This window comes from Pongo abelii, chromosome X (assembly GCF_028885655.2).
Source record: "Pongo abelii isolate AG06213 chromosome X, NHGRI_mPonAbe1-v2.0_pri, whole genome shotgun sequence".
NCBI classification, from domain to species: domain Eukaryota; kingdom Metazoa; phylum Chordata; class Mammalia; order Primates; family Hominidae; genus Pongo; species Pongo abelii.
In genome coordinates, this window is record NC_072008.2 from 2,305,005 (window position 1) to 2,328,645 (window position 23,641).

The following is a 23,641-nucleotide window of genomic DNA, read 5'->3' on the forward strand; positions in this document are numbered from 1 at the left end:
AGCCTTCCAAGTAGCTAGAACTACAGGTACACGCCACCATGCCCAGCTAATTTAGTAGAGATGGGGTTTTGCCATGTTGGCCAGGCTGGTCTCAAACCCCTGACCTCAGTGATCTGCCTGCCTCAACCTCCCAAAGTGTTGGGATTACAGGAGTGAGCCACCATGCCCTGCCTATTTTTTTGAGGCAGGGTCTCTCTCTGTTGCCCAGGCTGGAGTGCCGTGGTGCAGTCTCAGCTGCCTGCAATCTCAACCTCCACAAGTGCAGGCCATCCTCCCGCCTCAGCCTGCCAAGTAGCTGGGACCACGGGTGTGCACTACGACACCTGTCTAATTTTTGCATTTTTTGCAGAGACGGGGTTTCATGTTGCCCAGGCTGCTGTTGAACTCCTGGGCTCAAGCGATCCTCTCACCTTGGCCTGCCAAAGTGTTGGGATTATAGGCGTGAGCCACTGCGCCCGGCCACCTATATATCATTTTCAAGCTAAGAAGACAGAGAGACGAGTTTAACTATTGCTACGGACATGAAGCCCTTTCCTTTCCATACTTCGCCAGCAGAGAATGTTTCCAGGGCCCGGCGGCCACTATCACCCACTGCATTCATAGCTTTCCATGGGGTGAACAGATTATGCTGGACTCAGCGGTAAATCTAAAGTGTAGGGTGTTTGGTGAACTTGGAGTTCCTCACACTTGTCTGTAATCTGGCACATCGTGTTTTCTGTACTCAGATATTCAGTCACTGGCACACATCCTGTTATTGACGGGAAGCTGGACCCAGCACCGGAGTATTTCTGAGACTATGACACTCTGGTGTATTCCTGAAACTATTTATGACACTATTAAGCTCTTTTCTGTAATTTTACAATATGTTTGGTAAGATCTCAGAGCCAGATTTTTTTTAATGATGTGTTTATTTCTTTTAATTGACAAATACACATTGTATCTATTTATGCGGTTGCACATGGTGTCTTGATGTATGTATCCATGGTGAAATGGATTTAAATACGCATGACCTCACAGACTTTCCAGCACTTTTTTGTGTGTGGTGAGAACACTTATTCAGAATGGGCTCCTTTAGTCGTTTTCAAATATTCAAGCCATTGTTACTAATTGCAGTCGCCATGGTGTCTCTGAGCTTTCCTGAAGTTATTTCTCCTGTCTCATGGAGACTTTGTATCCTGTGACCGATCATCTGCCAGGTGTTAAATGACACATCTTGAAAAAGAGGACAATACTTCCAGAGCGATTCGGTTTTTAGCAACAGAAAAATAAGGGTGTTTTGACCATTTGAATAAAATAGCAAAATGAAATGTATCAGCTGCCTCCTACTATTCCCGCACAGGAGGACTTCCAGTGCTCGCTCCAATGTGGAAGCATTTTCTCTTGCACCATTCTGAGCTACAATTATCTCTAGGTTGGGGGCCCTTCCCGAGGCCCCCCAAACCTAGAATGAAAGTTTTTAGGGGCAGACCACGTGACTGGTTCCACCCGACCTCCAAAAAACAAAAACAGAACAAAGAGCCGGGCACAGTGGCTTTTGCCTGTAATCCCAGCACTTTCGGAGGCCGAGGCAGGCGGATCATGAGGTCAGGAGATCAAGACCATCCTGGCTAACACGGTGAAACCCCGTCTCTACTAAAAATACAAAAAATTAGCCGGGTGTGGTGGCGGGCGCCTGTAGTCCCAGCTACTCGGGAGGCTGAGGCAGCAGAATGGTGTGAACCCGGGAGGCGGAGCTTGCAGTGAGCCAAAATCATGCCACTGCACTGCAGCCTGGGTGACAGAGAGACACTCTGTCTCAAAAAAAGAAAAAAAAAAAAAAAACGCTTTGCCTTTGCTTGGCATCAGAGGACTCAGTTAGCAGCGAATAAAGAGCACACACGTGCCCTCTGCACCTCCTCCTCCTTTTCTACAATGTCCTGAAAGTTTACGTGTTTAGTGGGCTTTGGAAAAGGGCGTGGAAAACCAGCAGGAGCAGATGAGTACTGGAGTGGCCAGCAGAAGGTGTGAGCACCCCGGGGTGATGCTGGGGCTGAGTGAACTGGACATTTTTCAGCAGGGTCACCCAGGCCAGTGGCGGGGTCTTCATCCTCCCACCCTTAATGGAGATGAACGGTATTATTGAGAAAGCTGCAGGCACACACAGAGCACTGCTTAAATGATGTCCCTGGCTACTGCTGTTACTATGTAATGATTGTGTTATTCTTATGAAAATCTGAAAGTTATAGGAATCTTGGAACTGCCTAATTTTTATTTTTATTTAATTAATTAATTTATTTATTTATTTATTTATTTCGAGACAGAGTCTCACTCTGTCGCCTAGGCTGGAGTGCAGTGGTGTGATCTCGGCTCACTGCAACCTCCACCTCCCGGGTTCAAGCGATTCTCCTGCCTCAGCCTCCCAAGTAACTGGGAAGTGCGTCACCACACCTGGCTAATTTTTAATTTTATGTGAAACACCTGAACAGTGTGATGATGGGGTTTAAGATAACCCAAGTGTCCGGCGCAGTGGCCCACACCTGTAATCCCTGCACTTTGGGAGGCCAAGGCAGGCAGATCACTTGAGGTCCAGAGTTTGAGACCAGCCTGGCCAACATGGCGAAACCCCATCTCTACTAAAAACACAAGAATTAGCTGGATGTGATGGCACATGCCCATAGTCCCAGCTACTGGGGAGGCTGAGGAAGGAGAATCACTTGAGCCCAGGATGTGGAGGTTGCAGTGAGTTGAGATCGTGCTACTGTACGGTAGTCTGGGCAACAGAGCAAAACTCTGCCTCAAAAAAGAAAAGAAAAGAAAAAAACAGAAAAAAGAGAACCCAGGTACCGGCTCTCCTCCTGCGTTTGCCACAGTTGAGTGCATTCCTACATTGTGCAAGCCTTAGTCACGTTTTGGAGGTACCCCATATGGCCTCGGGGACTTCACTCTGGGTTCATCCTGTTTTTTGAGTTGCCTGGCTGATGAGAAAAAGTAAACATGGTTTGAATCAGTAGAAAGTGTCTTGTCAGACTGACTCATGCCATCTGTCATCCGTTCCGCCTTGCCCTGATGAGCCATTACCCTGTCCCCGAAACATCTGGAGCTTTGAGAGGGCTGGGTGGAAACAACAGTGGCAGTAGGGGCTTCTGCTGAGGGTCTGGTCTCTTTGCAAATTTGCAGAGAAGCTGCACGCCGTCAACATTCAACACGGGCACCTGAGTTCTCCACCAGGCTTCTTCTCTGAGGGCATGGTTGCAACTCCTGCTGGGTGGGTTTTGATGGTGTTTTCTTCACATTTGTAGCCCCGGAGGTAGTTTTCAGGAGCAAAAAGGAAAGTGGGGGTGTCTGCTGTGAGCCCACAATATCCTGCCTACCACCTGAAAGCTCAGGGAATGTGATGAATTGGGAGATGAATGCTAGGAAATAGAGAGCAGTGGACTGAGTTAGGAGACGATAGCTTCATTTGCAGAGATTCCTTTACTGACTGATGGTCATTGATTGGGTTTGCTTCCCCATGAGGCTTCAAGCCAATAGCACGTGCATTTGCATCCGTTTATATACACCTGGGGGACTGCCTCCCTCACACACACCTGGGAGACTGCCTCCCTCACACACCTGGGAGACTGCATCCCTCACACACCTGGGGGACTGCATCCCTCACACACCTGGGAGACTGCATCCCTCACACACCTGGGGGACTGTATCCCTCACACACACCTGGAAGACCACATCCCTTCACACACACCTACTGCCTCCCTCACACACCCGGGGAACTGCATCCCTCACACACCTGAGGGACTGCATCCCTTCACATACATAGGGAACTGTGTCCCTCACACACCTGGAAGATTAGCCTCAGAGGTGTCTGCAGTACCAGATTCCACCAGGGAGTGAACGTCTGATTATGGGTGATTCAGGGTGCCCAAGTCTATATGAAATCAAGAGCTGGTCACCTCCCTTTCCTCCCTACTCTCTGTGGGGTGGTGTTTGGGGAGCTGTCTTAAGTGTTAGTCACCCGAGGAGACAAATGATGAGGGTGGGACTCTGTATCTGGGAGAAAGGAGACCTTGGAGGTAGGGGATGGACTGACAGAGCCTTGAGCGATGGAAGCTGAGGTCGAGGGCCCAAGGTCGATGATAGAATGCTTGGGGTTGTCTCTCCTCTGGTGTCCTTGTCCTTCAGACATCCTGGAGTGACATTGAAATTGTTTTAATTAAAAACTGTAGAAACAGCACAGAGATAAGAATGGAAGACAAGCTCCAAGTGCCAGGCTGAGGCGAGTTCTCCAAGGACTGGGGCTAAGGGCAGAGGGTGGGAGAAGGGCGTGAGGGGCACACTGTGTCCTTTGCCACCCACTCTCAGACTTGTCTTGGACCCCCGTCGGCTGAGCTTGGGGTCTGGGGAGCAGTGGGTTTGGGCACTCAGTGGTGACGTCAGCCATAGTCCTGAAGCAGAGGGGAAGTTGGCAATCCAGGATTGCCTGGGGGTGACACTGATGGTGGGAGGGCCTGTGCCCTCCCCTGTTACTGGGTTTGTGTGGGGTCCATGGGGGCATTGGGGTCAGTGGAAGGAACATGAAGTGAGCCAGGGCATCGTCACTGTGGCCTCTGAGGGCAGGTGGAGCAAGAAAAGGAGGAAGCTTCTAAGTGACACCTGGTCCCAGCTCAGTGGCTATGACCAGGGAAATCATGTGGAGGAAAAGGCTGGTGGACTCTGAGGTTGATGGAGGAGGATGGGAGGGGCAAGCTGGGCTGGGGAGGTGGCAGGCCATGGACACACACCAGACAGACACACATGTGCATGCACACATACACAGGCACATACATGGATGCACACTCATGCCATGCATATATACATGCATGCACACATGTGCATCCACACAGTAAGTCACAGGCACACGTGAGCACACATGAAAACACACAAACACATGCACATACTCCTGCAATGCACATGCACACAAATATATGCATGCACACAGGTGTGTGCTCAGATAGCACACTCACACATATGCATACAAGCACACAGGCAAACACACGACACATGAACAAATGCACATATGTATTCATGCAGTGCACTTGTGCACATACACACATGCAAACAGGTGTGCATTCAGCACACTCACATCAATGCACATGAAAACACATGTGCACACACATGCAGTGCAATACATATATGCATGCACGTGTGCCCACACCATACACCCACACATACATGCATGAGCACACGTGCACACACAGAAACCACATGAATGCATGAGCATGTGTATATGAAATACACATGCACACATGAGAACATCCACACGTGCACATGCATGTACATAGACATGCACACGTATACCCAGGCCCTGCATTGGAAAAAATCCAAAATATGGCTTGGTTGCAAAGAGCACATGAAGAGCTGTTGAACGCAGAGGTGCCCAGCAAGAAGCATGGACCTATACCCGAAGGTGGTTGGGGGAAGGTTGGGGACACCTGGGTGGGCAAATGGCCCCCCTGAGGCCCAGGGACAGATGCAAAAACCCAGCAAGCCAGGAGGGTCTTTGAAAAAAAAAATGTGTACCACATGTGACATTTCCCATGTGAGGGAAGCATTGAGATCATACTGTGTTTTCCCTGTGCCCTGTGATTTTGCAGCTGACGTGCCCTTTCCATGGAAATATATAGCATTCCTCATGCTAGGATTGCGTGTTCTGTGTCAGGCAGCTGGGCATGGGAGTGCAGGCTGTGGGGTGGAGCCTGGGAGGAGAGTTCCTAGTTTACCACTGTGTTCCGGCCGTGGGGTGTCCTGGGGAATGGAGGCCACCTCCTGACACCAGAGTTTCTTGGGTTCTGCTGTGAGCGAGGAGTGGGAGAAAACAAGACTCTGGTCTTAGAAACCTTCCGAGTCTCGTACGCCCTTGACTGCCGTTTCTGAGTATTTCTTGAAGCTTGGGAAGGATGAGTCACTTTAAGGGGATTGTCCTATTTTGCTTTGTTTTGTTTCTTTAGTGACGGTGTCTATGATCATCTTCTGTTTATGAGGGTGAAATTACAGAAATAAGAAAGGTTACACGTAAAATAATATCTGTATTTTACTTTCACATGTGTGGGGTTTTTTTTTTTAATCATTCCTGCTGCTTTTTTTTTTTTCTTTAACATTCTGACAGTTCTCTCTGCTTATTACTAAGTCCTCCTACCTTTCTAAAGAGTATGTCTTTCTTGCTAAACAATACATTATGGACTCTTGGAATCTCTTTGTTGGGGTGGAGGGGGTGGGGACTTGCCCTGACTTGCTAGGAATGCCCATAGGGTTTAGAAGTCATGTCTACTGCTGAGGCACTAACAAAGGTAAGCCTTCAAGGAAGCACTGTCATTTCCGGGGAAGAGAGTTTTGAGGAAATTGAAACAGTTACGAATTGATCTAGCAGTCCCTCTACTAATGTATCTACATATAAAGATATGTAGAGATGACTTTTTTTTTTTTGAGATGGAGTCTCCCTCTGTCACCCAGGCTGGAGTGCAGTGGCATGATCTCTGCTCACTGCAACCTCTACCTCCCGGATTCAAGCGATTTTCCTGCCTCAACTTTCTGAATAGCTGAGATTACAGGCGCGTGTCACCACGCCTGGCTAATTTTTTTGTATTTATAGTAGAGACGGGGTTTTACCTTGTTGGTTGGGCTGGTCTCGAACACCTGACCTCGTGATCCTCCTGCCTTGGCCTCCCAAAGTGCTGAGATTACAGGTATGAGCCACCGCACCCGGCCCCAGAGATGACTTCTAAACCTTCAGGGTATTCCCAGCAAGTCAGGGCAAGTCTATATATATATATATATAATTTGTATATATATATATAATTTGTATATATATGTATATAATTTGTGCATATGTGTAATTTGTGTATATATATAATTTGTATAAATATATAATTTGTGTATATATAGTATGTGTATATATAGTATATATATAGTATGTGTATGTATATATAGTATGTGTATATATAGTGTGTATATATAGTATATGTAGTATGTATGTAGTATGTATATATAGTGTGTGTATATATAGTATGTATGTAAATAGTATGTATATATCATGTGTATATATAGTATGTGTATGTATATATGTATATATGTGTATATATGTATATATGTGTATGTGTGTATATACATACATATGTATATGTATGTCTATATGTATATGTATGTATATATATGCATATGTATGTATATATATGTATATGTATGTGTGTATATATATATGTATATATATATTTGGGATAAGGAAAGGAAATCCGTATGTCAAAGAGACACTCCCTCCCATGTTTATTGCAGCACCATTCAGAGTAGCCAAGACATGCAGTCAATGGAAGAGCCCATCAAGGGATGAACGCGGAAAGAAAATGTGCTATATCAACTCTGTACATTCACTAAAAGTCATTCATTTGCACACTGAGAATGAGTGCCTTTCATGCTATGTAAACTATGCCTCAATAAAGCTATTAAATGAACAAAGAAAATAGGGTATATTCACAATGGAATGGTATTCAGCTTTAAAAAAGAAGGAGGTTGGCTGGGTGCTGTGGCTCATGCCTGTCATCCTAGCACTTTGGGAGGTCGAGGCAGGCGGATCACCTGAGGTCAGGAGTTCAAGACCAGCCTGGCCAACGTGGTGAAACCCCATCTCTACTAAAAATACAAAAAATTAGCTGGGCATGGTGGCGGGTGCCTATAGTCCCAGCTACTCAGGAGGCTGAGGCAGGAGAATTGCTTGAACCCAGGAGGTGGAGGTTGCAGTGAGCCAAGGTCATTGCACTCCAGCTTGGGCAACAGAGTGAGACTCTGTCTCAAAAAGAAAAAAGAAGGAAGTCCTGCCATTTGCAACAACATGGATGGAACTGGAGGACATGATGTTGAGTGCAGTAAGCTGGACACAGAAAGACAAATACCATCTGACCCAAACACACTTATGTGGAATCTAAAATCGTTGAACTCATAGAAGCAGAGTGGAATGGCGGTGACCAAGGGGTTGGGAGTGAGGGGGTGGGGGTAATTGGGAAATGATGGGTAAAGGGTACGACGTTTCCATCAGATAGGAAGGGATAAGTTCAGGGGTCTACTGTACTCAGGGTGACTGTGGTTAGTAAGAATGCATTGCATACTTGAAAATGCCTAAGACAGTAGCTTTGAACTGTTTGCACCACAAATAACTGTTTGCACCACAAATAGGCAAGGTAAGATGTAAATAAAGAAAAAATAATACAACTTCAAAAAATACAATTACAGATTTCTATGGAAACATATGAACATGAATGCATATATATATATATATATATATGCGTGTGTCTGTACATGTGTTATGGTTTATTCCAGATCAGTAGGATCCTCCCTTGCTACCGTCTAAAGATCTGCCGCATGCTGCAGGAGGAGCTGTAATTGCATTTATGATGTCTGGCAAGTGTCCTGTTGTGGAAACAGCCATTTCAGGGCTCTGAAGTTGTGGAAACGACTCCACTCTGGTTGCCGGCATGGGACCCACAGAGCTGTTCCGAGGGTTTTGTCTACTTTCTACTTATTGTTGACACACACAGAAACACACATGCAGCCGTGAGTACACACACACACACAGACATACGAGCAGACATGGACACACCTACCTGTATGCACATACTCAAAACACACCTTCACACTATACTCACCTACCCATACACACACATGCACACAGCTACATGTGTGCACACAAAGGACACATGCATACATGCACCTATGCATATGCACACATGGAAACACACCTGCACACTATGCACACCTACACATACACAAACCCACAAATGCACACACCCATACATGCACACACATGCACACACAAACACACCTACACATATAAACACGTTGACACATGCACACATGCAGCTGCACACATGCACATGAAAAACACATATACACACTACACCCGCCTACACATACACACACAAACTCACATATATATGCACCTACACATATGCACACATAACACCTACACACATGCACACAGAACCCACACATGCATCTATCCATAGGCACACAGAAACACACCTACACACTACGCACACCTACATATGCACACACAAACCCACATGAACATGCACTGACACATATGCACGCAAAAAACACACATACACACAGAAACCCACAAAATACACCTCCACACTTACATAAAACACGCCTACACATATGCAAATATACAAACCCACACATACATGCACCTGCATATGTGCACCCACAACACATGCATACACATATACACACACAGAACCCACCTACACACCCCATACATGCACACAAAACCCACAAATACATACATGTGCACTGCAAATGCCCAAATACACATGCACACGCACACACACCCACACACCCCTGTGACATATACATGCACACTTCATTTATACACGCTGGAGCATAGCCTGGTCGTTTGCACCTGCTGTGGAACTGGACACACTTCCGGTGCTCACAGGGCTCCTGCGGGTTGTTCTTGGACCCCTCACCACCCAGCACCGCCAGGTGCTTCCTGACGGTTGAGAGATGTTGTACACCTTTGGTGCTGAGGAGTGGGGATGCTGGATGTTGACAACTATCCTAACTCTTCCTCCAGTTGACCAAACAGTCCAAGTCGACTTTTCCAAATTTTCCTGAATTTGGCTTTTCTTCAGTGCGCCAGAGATGGCCAGCCACGTTGAAGTAGCATTGAAATTGTTGTAATTAAAGACTGTAGAAACAGGATAGCCTATCAATAATTCGGCATGACAGTTTCCTCATTCTGTGGGATTCTATGAGATTTTTTTTTTTAATGCATAATGCATGTGTCTTTCTGGGTTGTCTAGTGTTTCTACTATATTTTGGTTTGTAATTACAGGAAAGTTGCCAATAAAAAAGGGAGAATTTTGTTCCCCATGTTGTTTTCAGTCCATATTCAAAATTGTTATTCATCTGTTTGAAAGAAATTGGCCTGTTAAGAATAATACACAAAATGGTCATGTTTTTCCACTATTTTAATTTCTACTAAGCTTGAAGCTCATCATTTATTTAAAACCTAGGCTAACGTATTCTTACTCTTAGGCATGGAAGTGAATATTTAGAATGAGAAGAGAAATCACAGCACCTTGTAAATTTTTTTACGTTGCTGTTTTAAATATCACAAAAAGTCAGAAAAATCGCATATCATTTTTTATCTCTGTAATATTCAAATTTATTTTTATTTTTCTTGTTTCTAAATTGACTCTTTTTTTCTCTCTTAGATGGTGGTTTCGATTTATCCGATGCCCTTCCTGGTGAGTATCAACATCGTTTTCTAAAATCCCATCAATATTTTGTGTTAACATAGTATATACAGGCATATCCCAGCCATTTCCAGCTAGGTTCTAGACCACGACAATAACGGGAGTCAGCAATTTTTGGCTTCCCAGTACATGTAAATGTTATGTTTACTCTCAACTGTAGTCTATTAAGTATGCAATAGCATTACTTCTAAAAACAGTTTACTGTAATTGAAAATACCTTATTGCTAAAAAATGCAGATACAGAGACAGGAAGTGGGGCACGTGCTGTTGGAAAAAATGATGCCGAGAGTCTGGCTTGGCACAGGGTTGCTGCAGACCTTCCGTTTGTAAAACACACAGTATTTGCAAAGCACCATAAGACAAAGTGCAGTGAAGGAGGTCCGCCGGTATGTGTCCACCTGCCTTATTATAAAAACTAGACTCATAGATGACGAGGAAAAGCAAGATGCCCTCATTAAGATAAACGAACCATCCTGGTGGAATAATTCATACTCCTGTGACGGTCAGAGGCCGAGCAAAAACTTGCCAGGTGCTTGGGGAAGGGGTTAGAGGAGGTGAGCAAATGGAGGTCCCCAGGAGAGAGGGGCGTCCAGTCCTGGCGTCCTCCCTCTCGAAATCGGCACCTGCTCTCTCCATGGTGCCACTCCTTCCTTTTTCTGCAGCTCTTCCTGTCTCCCACTCCTCACCCAGAGCCCTCGGTGAAGGGCATGGGAAAAGGAATTGAAGGAATTCCGTCTTATCACTCTATCAGCTTCTGGGTCTTGTCATCCCTTTGTATTTGTTTTCTGGGGCTGCCAGAAAAAGGTGCCACCAACTAGGGGCTTAAACCACAGGGATTTATCATCTTCCAGACCTGGACAACAGAAGTCTGAGATCAAGATGTAGACAGACCCATGCACCCTCTAGGGGCTCTAGGGGAGGGTCCTTCCTGCCTCTTGCGGCTTCTGGGAGCTCCAGGTGTCCCTGGGCTTGTGGCGGCATCACTCCAGTCTCTGCCTCCTTCTCCGTGGGGCCTCCTCCTTTGTGTCTGTGTCTCCTTTTCTTTCTCTTACAAGGACACTTGTCATTGGGTTTAGGGCCACTCTACTCCAGGATAATCTCATCTCAAGATCCTTCTCTTAAGCATATCTGCAAAGACCCTGTTTCCAAATAAAGTCTCATTACCAGGTTCTAGGCTTTAGGATGTAGATATATCTCCTGGGGGGACCACTGCTCAATCCACTGCAGTTATATCCAGTTCTTTTTGGTGGCTCTAGGGGAGGATCCTTCCTGCCTCTCCCAGCTTTTGAGGGCTCCAGGCATCCCTGTGCTTGTGGCTGCATCACTCTAGGCTCTGCCTTTGTGAACACTGGTCTCTTCCCTGTGTCTCCATGTATCCAAATGTCCTTCTTATAAGGGCAGCAGTCATTAGGACCTATCCTAATCTATTATAACCTCATCTTAACTGATTACAACTACAAAGACCCTGTTTCCAATTAAGATCACCTATTGAGGTTTGGGGTGGGTGTGGATTTTGGAGGAATGCTTTTCAACCCAGGACAGGTCCCTCTTCTTTTTTTTTTTTTTTTTTTGAGGTGGAGTCTCTGTCTGTCACCCAGGCTGGAGTGCAGTGGCACGATCTCAGCTCACTGCAACCTCCGCCTCCCGGGTTCAAGTGATTCTCCTGCCTCTGCCTCCCGAGTAACTGGGATTACAGGCATGCGCCACCATGCCTAGCTAGTTTTTGTATTTTCAGTAGAGACGGGGTTCACCATGTTAGTCAGGCTGGTTTCAAACTCCTGACCTCATGATCCGCCTGCCTTGGCCTCCCAAAGTGCTAGGATGACAGGCATGAGCCACTGAGCCCGGCCACCCTCTTCACTTTTTTATATTTTACTTTTTTTTTTTTTTTCTGAGACACTGTCTCACTGTGTTGCTCAGGTTGGAGTGCAGTGTTGGGATCTTGGCCCACTGCAGCCTTGACCATCTGGGCTCAAGCAGTCCTCCCACCTCAGCCTCCTGAGTAGCTCGGACTACAGGCATGTGCCACCTCACCTGGTAGAGTGAGCAACACGGGGTCTCACTGTGTTGCTCAGGTTGGAGTGCCACGGTGGGATCTTGGCTCACTACAGCCCTGACCATCTGGGCTCGAGCAGTCCTCCCACCTCAGCCTCCCCAAGTGCTGAGGCGTGAGAGGATTGCAGACGCGAGCCACTGCACCTGGCCAGCTTTTAATTTTATGTCCTGTGGTGCAGAGCAGATGGTTTGAGCGGAAACAGTGCTGATGGGGATCATCTCTTTCCTGACCACCTACCCCTTCTTGGCCCTTGGGAACAGCCGTTCCCTGCAGTGGGAGGTGCCCTTAGTCTTACAACCTCTGCCTGATTTGCCTGATTGGCTTCCATTCTCAGAGGGGGCAGCCTAGGCAGAGGCCTGACGGAGCCAAAAGTGTGTTTCATATGAGAAATGTGAACAGCCTTTCAGCCATCAATCCGGTGTCTCTCCTTCTCATGCATAGATCTCGGGCTCTGAAAGGGCAGTTTTTCTCCTAACTTTGCCATTCTCCTGCGTTCCGGGCTTACTTCTCAGTCACAGTCCCATTCAACGTCAAGAAGTGGAGAAGGGCTGGGCGCGGTGGCTCACACCTGTCATCCCAGCACTTTGGGAGGCCGAGGTGGGTGGATCACCTGAGGTCAGGAGTTCGAGACCAACCTGGCCAATGTGGTGAAACCCCATCTCTGCTAAAAATACAAAAAATAAGCCGGGAGTGATGGCATGCGCCTGTAAGCCCAGCTACGCGGGAGGCTGAGGCAGGAGAATCACTTGAACCCAGGAGGCGGAGGTTGTGGTGAACGGAGACCACACCGTTGCACTCCAGCCTGGGTGACAGAGCAAGACTCGGTCTCAGAAAAAAAAAAAAAAAAAAAAAAAGAAGTGGAGAAGGGGCTCCTGGTCTCTGTGGAAACCATGGCCAGTAGCAGCCTCTGTGCCTGCCTGTCTTCTGGGCTCAAGAGTTGTCCTATAAACCTCAGCTCAGTGTGGGCTGGTGAGAAAAAACAATGCTAAAAACATTCTCCAACTGTTTCCAAGAAAATGAAACATCCTTAACCACAAAAGAGTTGACACTTGTTTTCCCAGCTGCAACTTTTACTGACTGAAATGTCTTATCTCTTTAGACAATGAAGACAAGAAACCCACTGCAGTCCCCAAGAAACCCAGTGCTGGTGAGAAGGGCTTGTTCCTAGTATCCAAAGAAAAAGAGCAAATCATTTTCTCTGACAGCAGGATGAGACTTAGGCAACTAGAAAGAAGAGAGAAGTGATTTGAGTGCTCCAGATGGAGTCTGGTTAATAGTTAATACTGGAATTGTGTTATGATGTTGCATTTCATGTAGTGATTCCAGTAAGACAATGGTTGCTGATGTGAAATGTTTTGGGGCCATTTGGACAACATCTCCATGTGCTTTTATTCTAAGGGTCTGAGTTACTCTGTCTTTAGATTTTCTTCCCTTTTTTTTTTTTTTTTTGGAGATGGCGTCTCATTCTTGTCTCCCGGGCTGGAGTGCAGTGGTGTGATCTCGGCTCACTGCAACCTCTGCCTCCCAGGTTCGGTGATTCTCCTGCCTCAGCTGCCTCAGTAGCTGGAACTGCAGGCACCAGCCACCACACCCGGTTAATTGTTGTATTTTTAGTCGAGACGAGGTTTCACTATGTTGGCCAGGCTGGTCTCGAACTCCTGACTTCAGGCAATCTGCCTCCCAAAGTGCTGGGATTACAGGTGTGAGCCACCATGCCCGGCCTGTGTCTTTAGATTTCAACTTCCTGGGAGAGAGAGCATTTGGTGCTGAGATCTCCCCCATAATGACCAACAAGTGAAATCATCTCTCAACCTGTGGGCACACACCTCATTTGTTCTCAATGCTGTTCTTTCTGTTTTTTTTTTTGAGATGGAGTCTCGCTCTGTCACCCAGGCTGGAGTGCAGTAGCGCAATCTTGGCTCACTGCAAGCTCCGCCTCCTGGGTTCACACCATTCTCCTGCCTCAGCCTCCTGAGTAGCTGGGACTACAGGCGCCCGCCACCACGCCCGGCTAATTTTTTTGTATTTTTAGTAAAGACGGGATTTCATCATGTTAGCCAGGATGGTCTCGATCTCCTGACCTCGTGATCCACCCGCCTTGGCCTCCCAAAGTGCTGGGATTACAGGCGTGAGCCACCGCACCCGGCCCACAGTGCTGTTCTTTCAAACAAAAGTCAGAAACAAGAGCCATGTGATGGAATTGCCCAAGGATCAACCCCACTGGCGCATAAACAGAGTAAAAATGTTGCCAAAACTTACGGCATCAGTGTCTTACAGCTAAGACACTGTCTTGTCTTAGCACTTCTGAGTTTTCTAATATAAAACATTAATAGCTCCACTTCATTATTGGGCTTCCTGTCTAGAATGTCAGCTCATGAGCAAAGGGACCCTGTGTCCCCAGATCCTTGAACTAAGCAATCGTGCAGATAGCACCAATGAGTAACTGTTGAGCGTCTGAATTTATACTATCATAGTCTCCTTGAGGAAGGGACTGGAAATTCCCGTACGTGACTCAGGATGGCTCAGTACATGCTGTTGGGTGGATGCCAGCAACCATTCCTCCATCTTATTGGGTTTTCAAAATCATTCTTCATACTAGAAGACAAGATCTGAGGCCATGGTGAACAGTCACATGAGTTACGGAGCACATGTGGGTTAATAGAGCCACGTTTTAGACACCCTCTAGCCTAAATCTGATCACAGTCATCTGTCCCCTTCTCTTAGGGTCTACCTTTCCAAAGTTGTTAGGGACCTGGGAGGAGAGGATGATGGGATGGGGAGTCAACAGGAGAAAATCATGTGCAGGCAGAATTGGAATTTCAACTTGGTCCAGGCAACACAATTCATTTATAAATTACTTTATTTCTCTCTCTCTCCCCACTGCCCCTCCTCTGAGAGCTTCTCTCCTAGCTTTTTCTCTATCTCTGTCTCTCTGTTTTTTACTCTTTTTATCTGAGAGAATAGTGATGTAAAAATGGTCAGGAATTCACTTTTTCTAATGAGATCCTGGTCAAACTGATATTCAGAAAAGTATTTAGCAATGTGGGGCTGTGGTGTGTTTTTGATCTGTTCATGAGGTCATTCCTTCCTCGTTTCTCTCTGGAATTTGGTATTAACTGCTTTTCCCCCTCTTTTAGGGGATGACTTTGACTTAGGAGATGCTGTTGTTGATGGAGGAAATGGTGAGTATTATCCTTTAATCTCTTCTGCTGCTGACCTGCTTATTATCACCCAATTATGATCATTTCAGAGAGAATTCTCCCATTTAAATTATAAAGGGAACCAGTTTTCACAGTGGAAACCTAGGGAATAGTTGTGTTGGTTTGTTCTTGCTGTTGTCGTTGGGTTTTTCTTTACAACCAGTACGTGTGCTTTTATTTTAAAACTCTTACAGTCTTTGGAAGGACATGAGACAAATGTGCCTACCCTGGCCAGGGCTGGCTTCGTGAGCATGTGACCTGTGCAGTGGCACAGGACCCCATGGCATGTTGGTTTGGCATGCCACCATATTGGTTTACTGCTCTGTTGCTGCCATCTTGGAACACTTAATAAAATTTGAAAAATGGGTCCCACCTTTTTATTTTGGCCCCAGAAATTCTGTAGCTGGTGTGGACACCCACTTTAATTTGTACTGAACATACTTGAAATTAAGAACTGTGGCTTAAAGTTGATGGGAGGAAACTGGCAGGAGACTGTGTGTGTACAGGTATCCCCACCAGGACAAAGGCCAAGGTCCAATTTCTGTTCAGGAAACCATCTGTATATAAACTGATGTTTCATTTTCTTTACTGCAAGGCACTTATAATTGCAACTCTCATCTTTCACAAACAGACGACCCACCACCACCGAACCCACCCAAACCGAAGCCAAATCCAAACCCCAACCACCCTAGTTCCTCTGGTAAGAGTCTCTGACTGTGTGAGATGTCTTCAGGTTGTTCAGAATTCAGTGATATTTATGTCAGCTGAGAGGAGGTGATTTCAGATGAGTGTGTGCTTACTGTTGACTGCCTGTGCAGTCTAATGCCCATGTTCATGTAGTGGAAAATGTACGTTTCAAAAATATATATTCAGCTTGGATTTTATTTTTAGTTTGCTTTTTTTTTTTTTGAGACAGAGTCTTGTTCTGTCACCCAGGCTGGAGTGCAGTGGTGCCATCTTGGCTCACTGCAACCTCCACCTACTGGGTTCAAGTGATTCTCCTGTATCAGCCTCCTGAGTAGAATTACAGGCACACACTGCCATGCCCGGCTAATTTTTGTATTTTTAGTAGAGACAGGGTTTTGCCATGTTGGCCAGGCTGGTCTCGAACTCCTGACCTCAAGTGATCCGCCCACCTTGGCCTCCCAAAAGTGCTGGGATGACAGGTGTGAGCCACTGTGCCTGGACTAGTTTGCTACTTTTACTTCCAAGTTCCATCTTATGGAACTTCTAAAAAATTGCATACAAGAATTTAAATGTAGACTTGATAAAGAGAAAAGTATTGGCATACACATTTCTTATGGAGAAGCTAGTGTGTTTTAAATCTTTCTGCCCTTAAATATTTAAGTCAGTTTTCCTGACATATCACAGCATTTTCAGCGTAATTTGAATAGCACCAGTTTTTTTTTTTTTAGCTGAATGGTTGTCGAAAGTTTATATGTTTAGGGTTTTTTTGTTTACATATTTAATTTTTAACACAGAAGAATATTAATGATGTTCATATCTTGTTGACATTTTGATGGCTATTCGTGCTAGTATTTTATATATCTTTTTTTTTTCTTTTTTGACATAGGGTCTCACTCTGTTGTCCAGGCTAGAATACAGTGGTGTGATCATATTAAATATAAAAGCATACCACAGCCTCCAACTGCTGGGCTAGAGAGATCCCCCTGCCTCAGCCTTTCAAGTAGCTGGCGCTACAGGCACACAGCACCGTGACCAGTTAGTTTTTTCATTTTTTTGTAGAGATAGGGTCTCAGTATGTTGCCCAGGCTGCTCTGAAATTCCTGGCCTCAAGCAGTCCTCTTGCCTCAGCATCCCAAATCTCTGAGATTACAGGCACGAGCCACCTCACCCAGCCTATATAGTAATCTAAATGAAATAAATTTTAAATAAAGTTCCAAGTCTTTTGTTTGTACTGCATTGTAACATTACTTTTTGCTTACTGATATTCCATGAACATGTTTTCATGTCATGTAATCATTTCTATCTTATGAGTTTTACTGATAATCATGTACTATTACATACTACATATATAATTATATACTTCAACTAATCCCTAATTCTGAAAATGTTATGTTTCTTCTGGCATTTTAGAATTATGAATTAACAAAGCAAATCTGAGTCAACTCCATGCACTATTTTTATTCCTTTGAAGACATTTCTAGCATTCAAATAGTTTAGATCAATGTATATGAATACTTTCATAGCTTTTGACCTGGTTGTTAATTTGCTGCAGAATTTTACCAATTTATTTTGATGCCAGGGGTGTGTGCAAATGTCCCTGTCTTCACACCGTCTCCAATATTAGTTATCACCTAGGAAACCTTTGCAAATAGTGTGAAATTTTCTATCAACTTTCTCCTGGTTTCATGACTTTACTTTTAAAATTAAAAAAAAAAACCTGCATCAATTGGCCGTGGATACTTCTTATTTTGTGTATTGTATGCTTTACCTTTTATTCTTATATTCTGATATGACATTATCGATTTATAAGCCTTCTTCATTTATTTACAGACGTAAATATTGCCAGCATGCAATATTATGCTCACGTTTTTCCACTTTATTTATGGTTTTTTGTTTTGTTTTGTTTTGAGACTGAGTTTAGCTCTTCTTGCCCAGGCTGGAGTGCAGTGGTGCCATCTTGGCTCACTGCAACCTCCACCTCCAGGATTCAAGTGATTCTCCTGCCTCAGCCTCCCGAGTAGCTGGGATTACATGTGCCTGTCACCACACCCGGCTAATTTTTATATTCTTAGTAGAGATGGGGTTTCACCATGTTGATGAACAGGCCGGTTTTCATGAGTTTTTCCTTTATTCTAAGACATGAAGACCCTTGGAGGAGTTCCAGGTTGACAGGTGATGCTGTATTTTGTTTCCTAGGTAGCTTTTCAGATGCTGACCTTGCGGATGGCATTTCAGGTGGAGAAGGTACAGTTATCTTGTTTTTTGTCTCTTTTCTCTCTCCATCCCATGATGCCCACCTGCTCTGCAGAATCACTACAGGGTCTAAACTCTCAGCTCTCTGTGAACTCACAGTGAAATGTTCAGCCATCTCTGTGAGAACTCTGCCTGTTTGCTGAGGCTTCAAGGATGTGGGAAGTAAAGGCTGCCTTGTAGAGGTTCGGTCCTGGGAGAAGAGTTCAGGGCCCAGGCAGCTGCCCCACTTTTCTGAGGGACAGGGCCTGTTGAATGGGCCCTTCTCACCACCTCCTCACCCATCCATTCACCTGTGTGTTCTTGCAAATAGCTAGTATTGTTTCAGCTTCGTTTTATTAGGCTGTTTTCTGTAATTTAAGGAATGTGAATATTAAAGCCCTGAGAATAGTGATAATGCCTGGGAGTACGGGTTCTCAGAGTACCCCTAGAGTGTAACAGGCAGCACCCCAGCTCTGTAGCTGTGTAACATGCACCCTTAGAGTGTAATAGGCAGGACCTCAGCTCTGTAGCTGGGTAACATGTACCCCCATAGAGTGTAAGAAGCAGGACCCTAGCCTCTTCACGGTCCTGGCTGTGAATTTTTCCTTGACTCCAAATCTTCCCGTTGCAGACGTTGCTTTTGTCTTGCAGGAAAAGGAGGCAGTGATGGTGGAGGAAACCACAGGAAAGAAGGGGAAGAGGGTAGGTGCACCTGGCTTCTGTCTTCTTGTCTCTCCCACATGGTGTTGAGAAGGGGAAGCAGAATGTCTGAGAGCTGGGGGACTGCACTGGCATCGGCCTCCTAAAGCTACTGGCAGGAGGCACGGGTGTTCTGTGCCAAGTGCTCCCAAGTGATGTAGCTGCAGAGGTCTCCCCAGCAAACCAGCCCTGCTCCAGGTGCCCACATGACCTGGATTGTATGTTTGGTCACCTGCCCACGATGCCCTGGCTGGCGATCTGACCCCTGCATCACGCTTAGCCTTGTCCTTGTGTTTACAAAAGCTCCTACACTCACCGTAACGATCAGAAGCTTGTGACGCAGTATCCTCGGTTGCGCTTGGCCCTTGAGAACATCAGTAACCAGGTGGGAGGTCGGAATGTGGATCACTCCCACCCTGGCTGTAACAGGCATTGTGTTCTCCATGGAAGTGCCGGTGATGTATCTCCTGTCTCCTTTTTCGTAACCTTTTCCCTTAGATGGGACAAGAAAATAATGACAGAAAGAATTCCTTTTAAAACTGTAAAGAAAACAAAATGAGGTAAGAGAGAAGTAGGGAGGAAGAAAAGAAGGAAGGAGGGAAGGAAAGAAGGAAGGAGGGATGGAGAGAGAGAAGGAAGGAAGGAGGGAAGAAGGGAAGGAAGGAAGGGAGGGAAGGAGGGAGGGAAGAAAGGAAAAGAGAGAGGGAGGGAAAAAAGGGAGGAAGGAAAGGAAGGAAAAGGAGGGAGGGAAAAAGGAAGGGAGGAGGGAGGGAGAAAGGAAGGAAAGGAGGAAGGAAGGGAGGAAGGAAGGAAGGACAAGAAAGACGGAGGGAGGGAAAAGAAGGAAGGAAGGAGGGAGGAAAGAAGGAAGGAAGAAGAAGGAAGGAAGGCAGTGAAGGGAAACGGAGGGAGGGAAGGAAGGAAGGCAGGAGGAAGGGAGGAAGGAAGGAAGGGGAAGGGAGGAAAGGAAGGAAAGGAGAGAGGGAAACAGAAGAAAAGGAGGAAAGGAAGGAAAGGGAAGGAGACAGGAGAAACAGGAGAGAGGGAGGGGCGAGGACAATAGCTTCGTATTTTAGTATCTCAAATTCTCAGAGACTTTGCTTCTAGCAAAATGCCTGGTTTTAAGCAACTTCTTTGGCAGAAGAGATACTAATTTGGCCAAAGATTTTAACACCTGTTTGCCATTTTAATCACTGATAAAATGTGGATTCTTAAAATATGCAACGAATGTTTGTGGAAAAAGAAAAGTGGGTAGTCTACCCTTGTTTTAGGTATTTATTATTTTTATGGATACAGTTCTTGAATTCTAGGCTTTCTTTGAAGAGGTAGTATCTGTAGCCCTCACCTAGGACTACAAGGTCATTTTTTAAAAAATAGCTAAGAAAACACATGTCTGGCATGTTTATCTCAGGCCATCGTTCTTGGCCTTCTAGAGAGTTAATGTCTACTATGTCACTTCATCAGGGAGGGGTAGTTAAGCTTGAAAAATTTTCCATGACATGACTCTGTCCTGCACATATTAAAGACTGGCCGAGTGAACACACCACCCACAGGCCATGTTTGGAGCCAGTGTTTTTGCTGAAAGTCAGATGATTCTCCTTCCTCGTCGTGGAGGGTGGAGAAGATTCTATCTGGAGAAGGGTCCTCTAAAGCTCACATCTGGCATTTGGAATTAAGAATCTCTTCAATGGCCAGGTGTGGTGGCTCATGCCTGTCATCCCAGAACTTTGGGAGGCTGAGGCGGGAGGATTGCTTGAGACCAAGAGTTCGAAACCAGCCTGGCCAACATGGTGAAACCCCTTTTCTACAAAAAATACAAAAGTTAGGCCAGGTGCGGTGGCTCACACCTGTAATCTTAGCACTTTGGGAGGCCAAGGTGGGTGGATCACTTGAGGTCAGGAGTTCGAGACCAGCCTGGCCAACATGGTGAAACCCCATCTCTACAAAAAATACAAAAATTAGCCGGGCGTGTGGCATGCACCTGTAGTCCTAGCTACTCGGGAGGCACAAGAATTGGTTGAACCCGGGAAGCAGAGGCTTCAGTGAGCTGAAATCGTGCCACTGCACTCCAGCCTGGGTGACAAAGTAAGACTGCATTTCAAAAAAAAAAAAAAAAAAGCTAGCCAGGGGTGGTGACACACACCTGTAATCCCAGCTACTTGGGAGGCTGAGGCAGGAGAACAGCTTGAACCTGGGATGCAGAGGTTGCAGTGAGCCGAGATCACACCACTGCACTCCAGCCTGGGCAACAGAACAAGACTGTCTCCCAACAACAAAAAAGAATTATTGCTGGAATAACATTAAAAAAAAAAAAAAAAGGCTGAGTGTGGTGGCTCATGCATGTAATCCCAGAATTTTGGGAGGCCTAGGCAGCAGGCAGGTTGCTTTAGGCTTGGAGTTTGAGATCAGACTGGGCAACATAGCAAGACCCCAATTCTATAAAACCACAGTAATTAACCAGGCATGGTGGTGCACACCTGTAGTCCCAGCTACTCGGAAGGCTGAAGTGGGAGGATCTCATGAGCCCAGGAGTTTGAGATTGCAGTGAGCTGTGATTACGTCATTGCATTTCAGCCTGTTTGACAGAGCAAGAACCCATCTCAAAATAATACACAATAATAATTAAATAGAGATAGATTTAAAATGTTTGCATTGAAACCCAAAGCTATCTTCAAGGGGTGGAAAAGGAGCATTCTAACGATACAAAACGCATTGGCAAATGCACCAAGCATTGCAGGTCTTTGCTTCTTTATCTTCTGCCCCTGCCTGGGCTCTTTCCTCCAGGTTTGATGTCCAGCTCTCTCTTTCTTTTTTGTTTTGTTTTGTTTTGAGATGGTGAATTGCTCTGTCGCCCAGGCTGGAGTGCAGTGGCACAATCTCGGCTCACTGCAACCTCTGCCTCCCGGGTTCAAGCGATTCTCAGGACTCAGCCTCCTGAGTAGCTGGGATTAAAGGCACCCACCCCTACTCCCGGCTAATTTTTGTATTTTTCGTAGAGACGGGTTTTACCATGTTGACCAGGCTGGTCTCAAACTGACCTCAGGCAATCCACCTGCCTCGGCCTCCCAAAGTGCTGGGATTACAGGCGTGAGCCACCACGCCCAGCCCCAGCTCTCTCTTTCCATCTGTCTTCGTCTTTTTTTGTCTCTGCCTTGGTCCTGCTGAGCTTCTGCCCGTCCCTCGCTGGCCTCTCTTCATGTCTCTTTTCTCTCGCTCCACTCCCTCCACGGTCCGACCAGGTCTGCCCAGCACAACTGGGGATGGGAGATTGTGCCTTGCTTTGCCTTCGCGTGTACCATCCTCGGCATGCTTCCTTTGCAAATCGGTCAGCTCAGGCGTCTGAGATGTTCTGAGGATCTTGGTGCTCTCAGACTGACTGTCTCTGCCAGCCACTGCCTCCTGGGATTTTCTCTGCACCGTGTGTGTCTCAATCACGATGCTGTGTGCTTCCTCCTGCAGCTGATGCCCCAGGCGTGATCCCCGGGATTGTGGGGGCTGTCGTGGTCGCTGTGGCTGGAGCCATCTCTAGCTTCATTGCTTACCAGAAAAAGAAGCTGTGCTTCAAAGAAAATGGTAAGTCTCGCTCCGCTGGTGCCTCTCCTTCATGCCTTGCTGATTGGAAAACTGTGCTTTCTTTAAAAGGCAGAAACCAAACTCAGGCTGGCACGAAACAGGTGCACGATGACTGACGGTTCGTGAAACTGCTAAAATTCTGGAATCGAACCTTCTGGCTTTGATTTCAGGGCTGTTCTGCCTTGTGTTTTGTTGTGTGAAAGTTTACAAGTTCCTCACTGCTGCAGCGCTTGGGTTGTTTACGTCTACAAAGTGGGAAATGGTTGGTACATACGCCGCGGAATTGTTGCTGGGGTTAGAGACAGTCCTGCAGGAAAGCCTCTACAAGTTACCCTGCAGAGAGCAAAGGTGGAAGACATTTAGCTCTGATTATTTACAATCAATGTCATCATTAGGAGGAGAGCCGTGACCAGGGGGCCACCACGGTCCTTTATCCACCCAGGAGAGTTAAGTTAAAACCCAGCACAAGGCCGGACATGGTGGCTCACGCCTGTAATCCCAGCACTTTGGGAGGCCGAGACGAGTGGATCACGAGGTCAGGAGGAGATCGAGACCATCCTGGCTAACACGGTGAAACCCCGTCTCTACTAAAAATATTTAAAAAATTAGCTGGGCGTGGTGGCGTGTGCCTGTAGTCCCAGCTACTCGGGAGGCTGAGGCAGGAGAATGGTGTGAATCTGGGAGGCAGAGCTTGCAGTGAGCTGAGATTGTGTGACTGCACTCCAGCCTGGGCAACAGAGTGAGACTCCATCTCAAAAACCAAACCGAAACAAAACAAAAGCCAGCACAGCGGATTCCCTTTCTGTTAGTACCAAAAACCCACAAGGCACCCAGGACCTGGGAAGTTTCTTGGATCGGGACTAAAATTTATAGAGGAATTAGGAGGAGGACGTACTCACCATTGCAATCCTCCTAGGGCAGTCAGCAGG

At 46.2% G+C, this 23,641-nt stretch overlaps 1 protein-coding gene across 6 annotated transcripts in view; it reads left to right on the forward strand.

The window, feature by feature from the left end:
• The window catches only part of CD99 (CD99 molecule (Xg blood group)), a 51,335-nt gene that overhangs the window by 13,729 nt on the left and 13,965 nt on the right, over positions 1-23,641 (forward strand). For 4 of the 6 annotated variants that reach the window (XM_024241547.3, XM_024241548.3, XM_054544279.2 and 1 more), the window contains exons 2-8: positions 10,224-10,256; positions 13,421-13,468; positions 15,459-15,503; positions 16,153-16,221; positions 18,405-18,452; positions 19,092-19,142; positions 22,599-22,712. In XM_024241547.3, the coding sequence (XP_024097315.1) occupies positions 10,224-10,256; positions 13,421-13,468; positions 15,459-15,503; positions 16,153-16,221; positions 18,405-18,452; positions 19,092-19,142; positions 22,599-22,712 (408 nt within the window). The remainder of the gene's footprint in view (positions 1-10,223; positions 10,257-13,420; positions 13,469-15,458; positions 15,504-16,152; positions 16,222-18,404; positions 18,453-19,091; positions 19,143-22,598; positions 22,713-23,641) is intronic. The other 2 variants (XM_024241549.3, XM_024241550.3) reach the window with 1 other exon arrangement.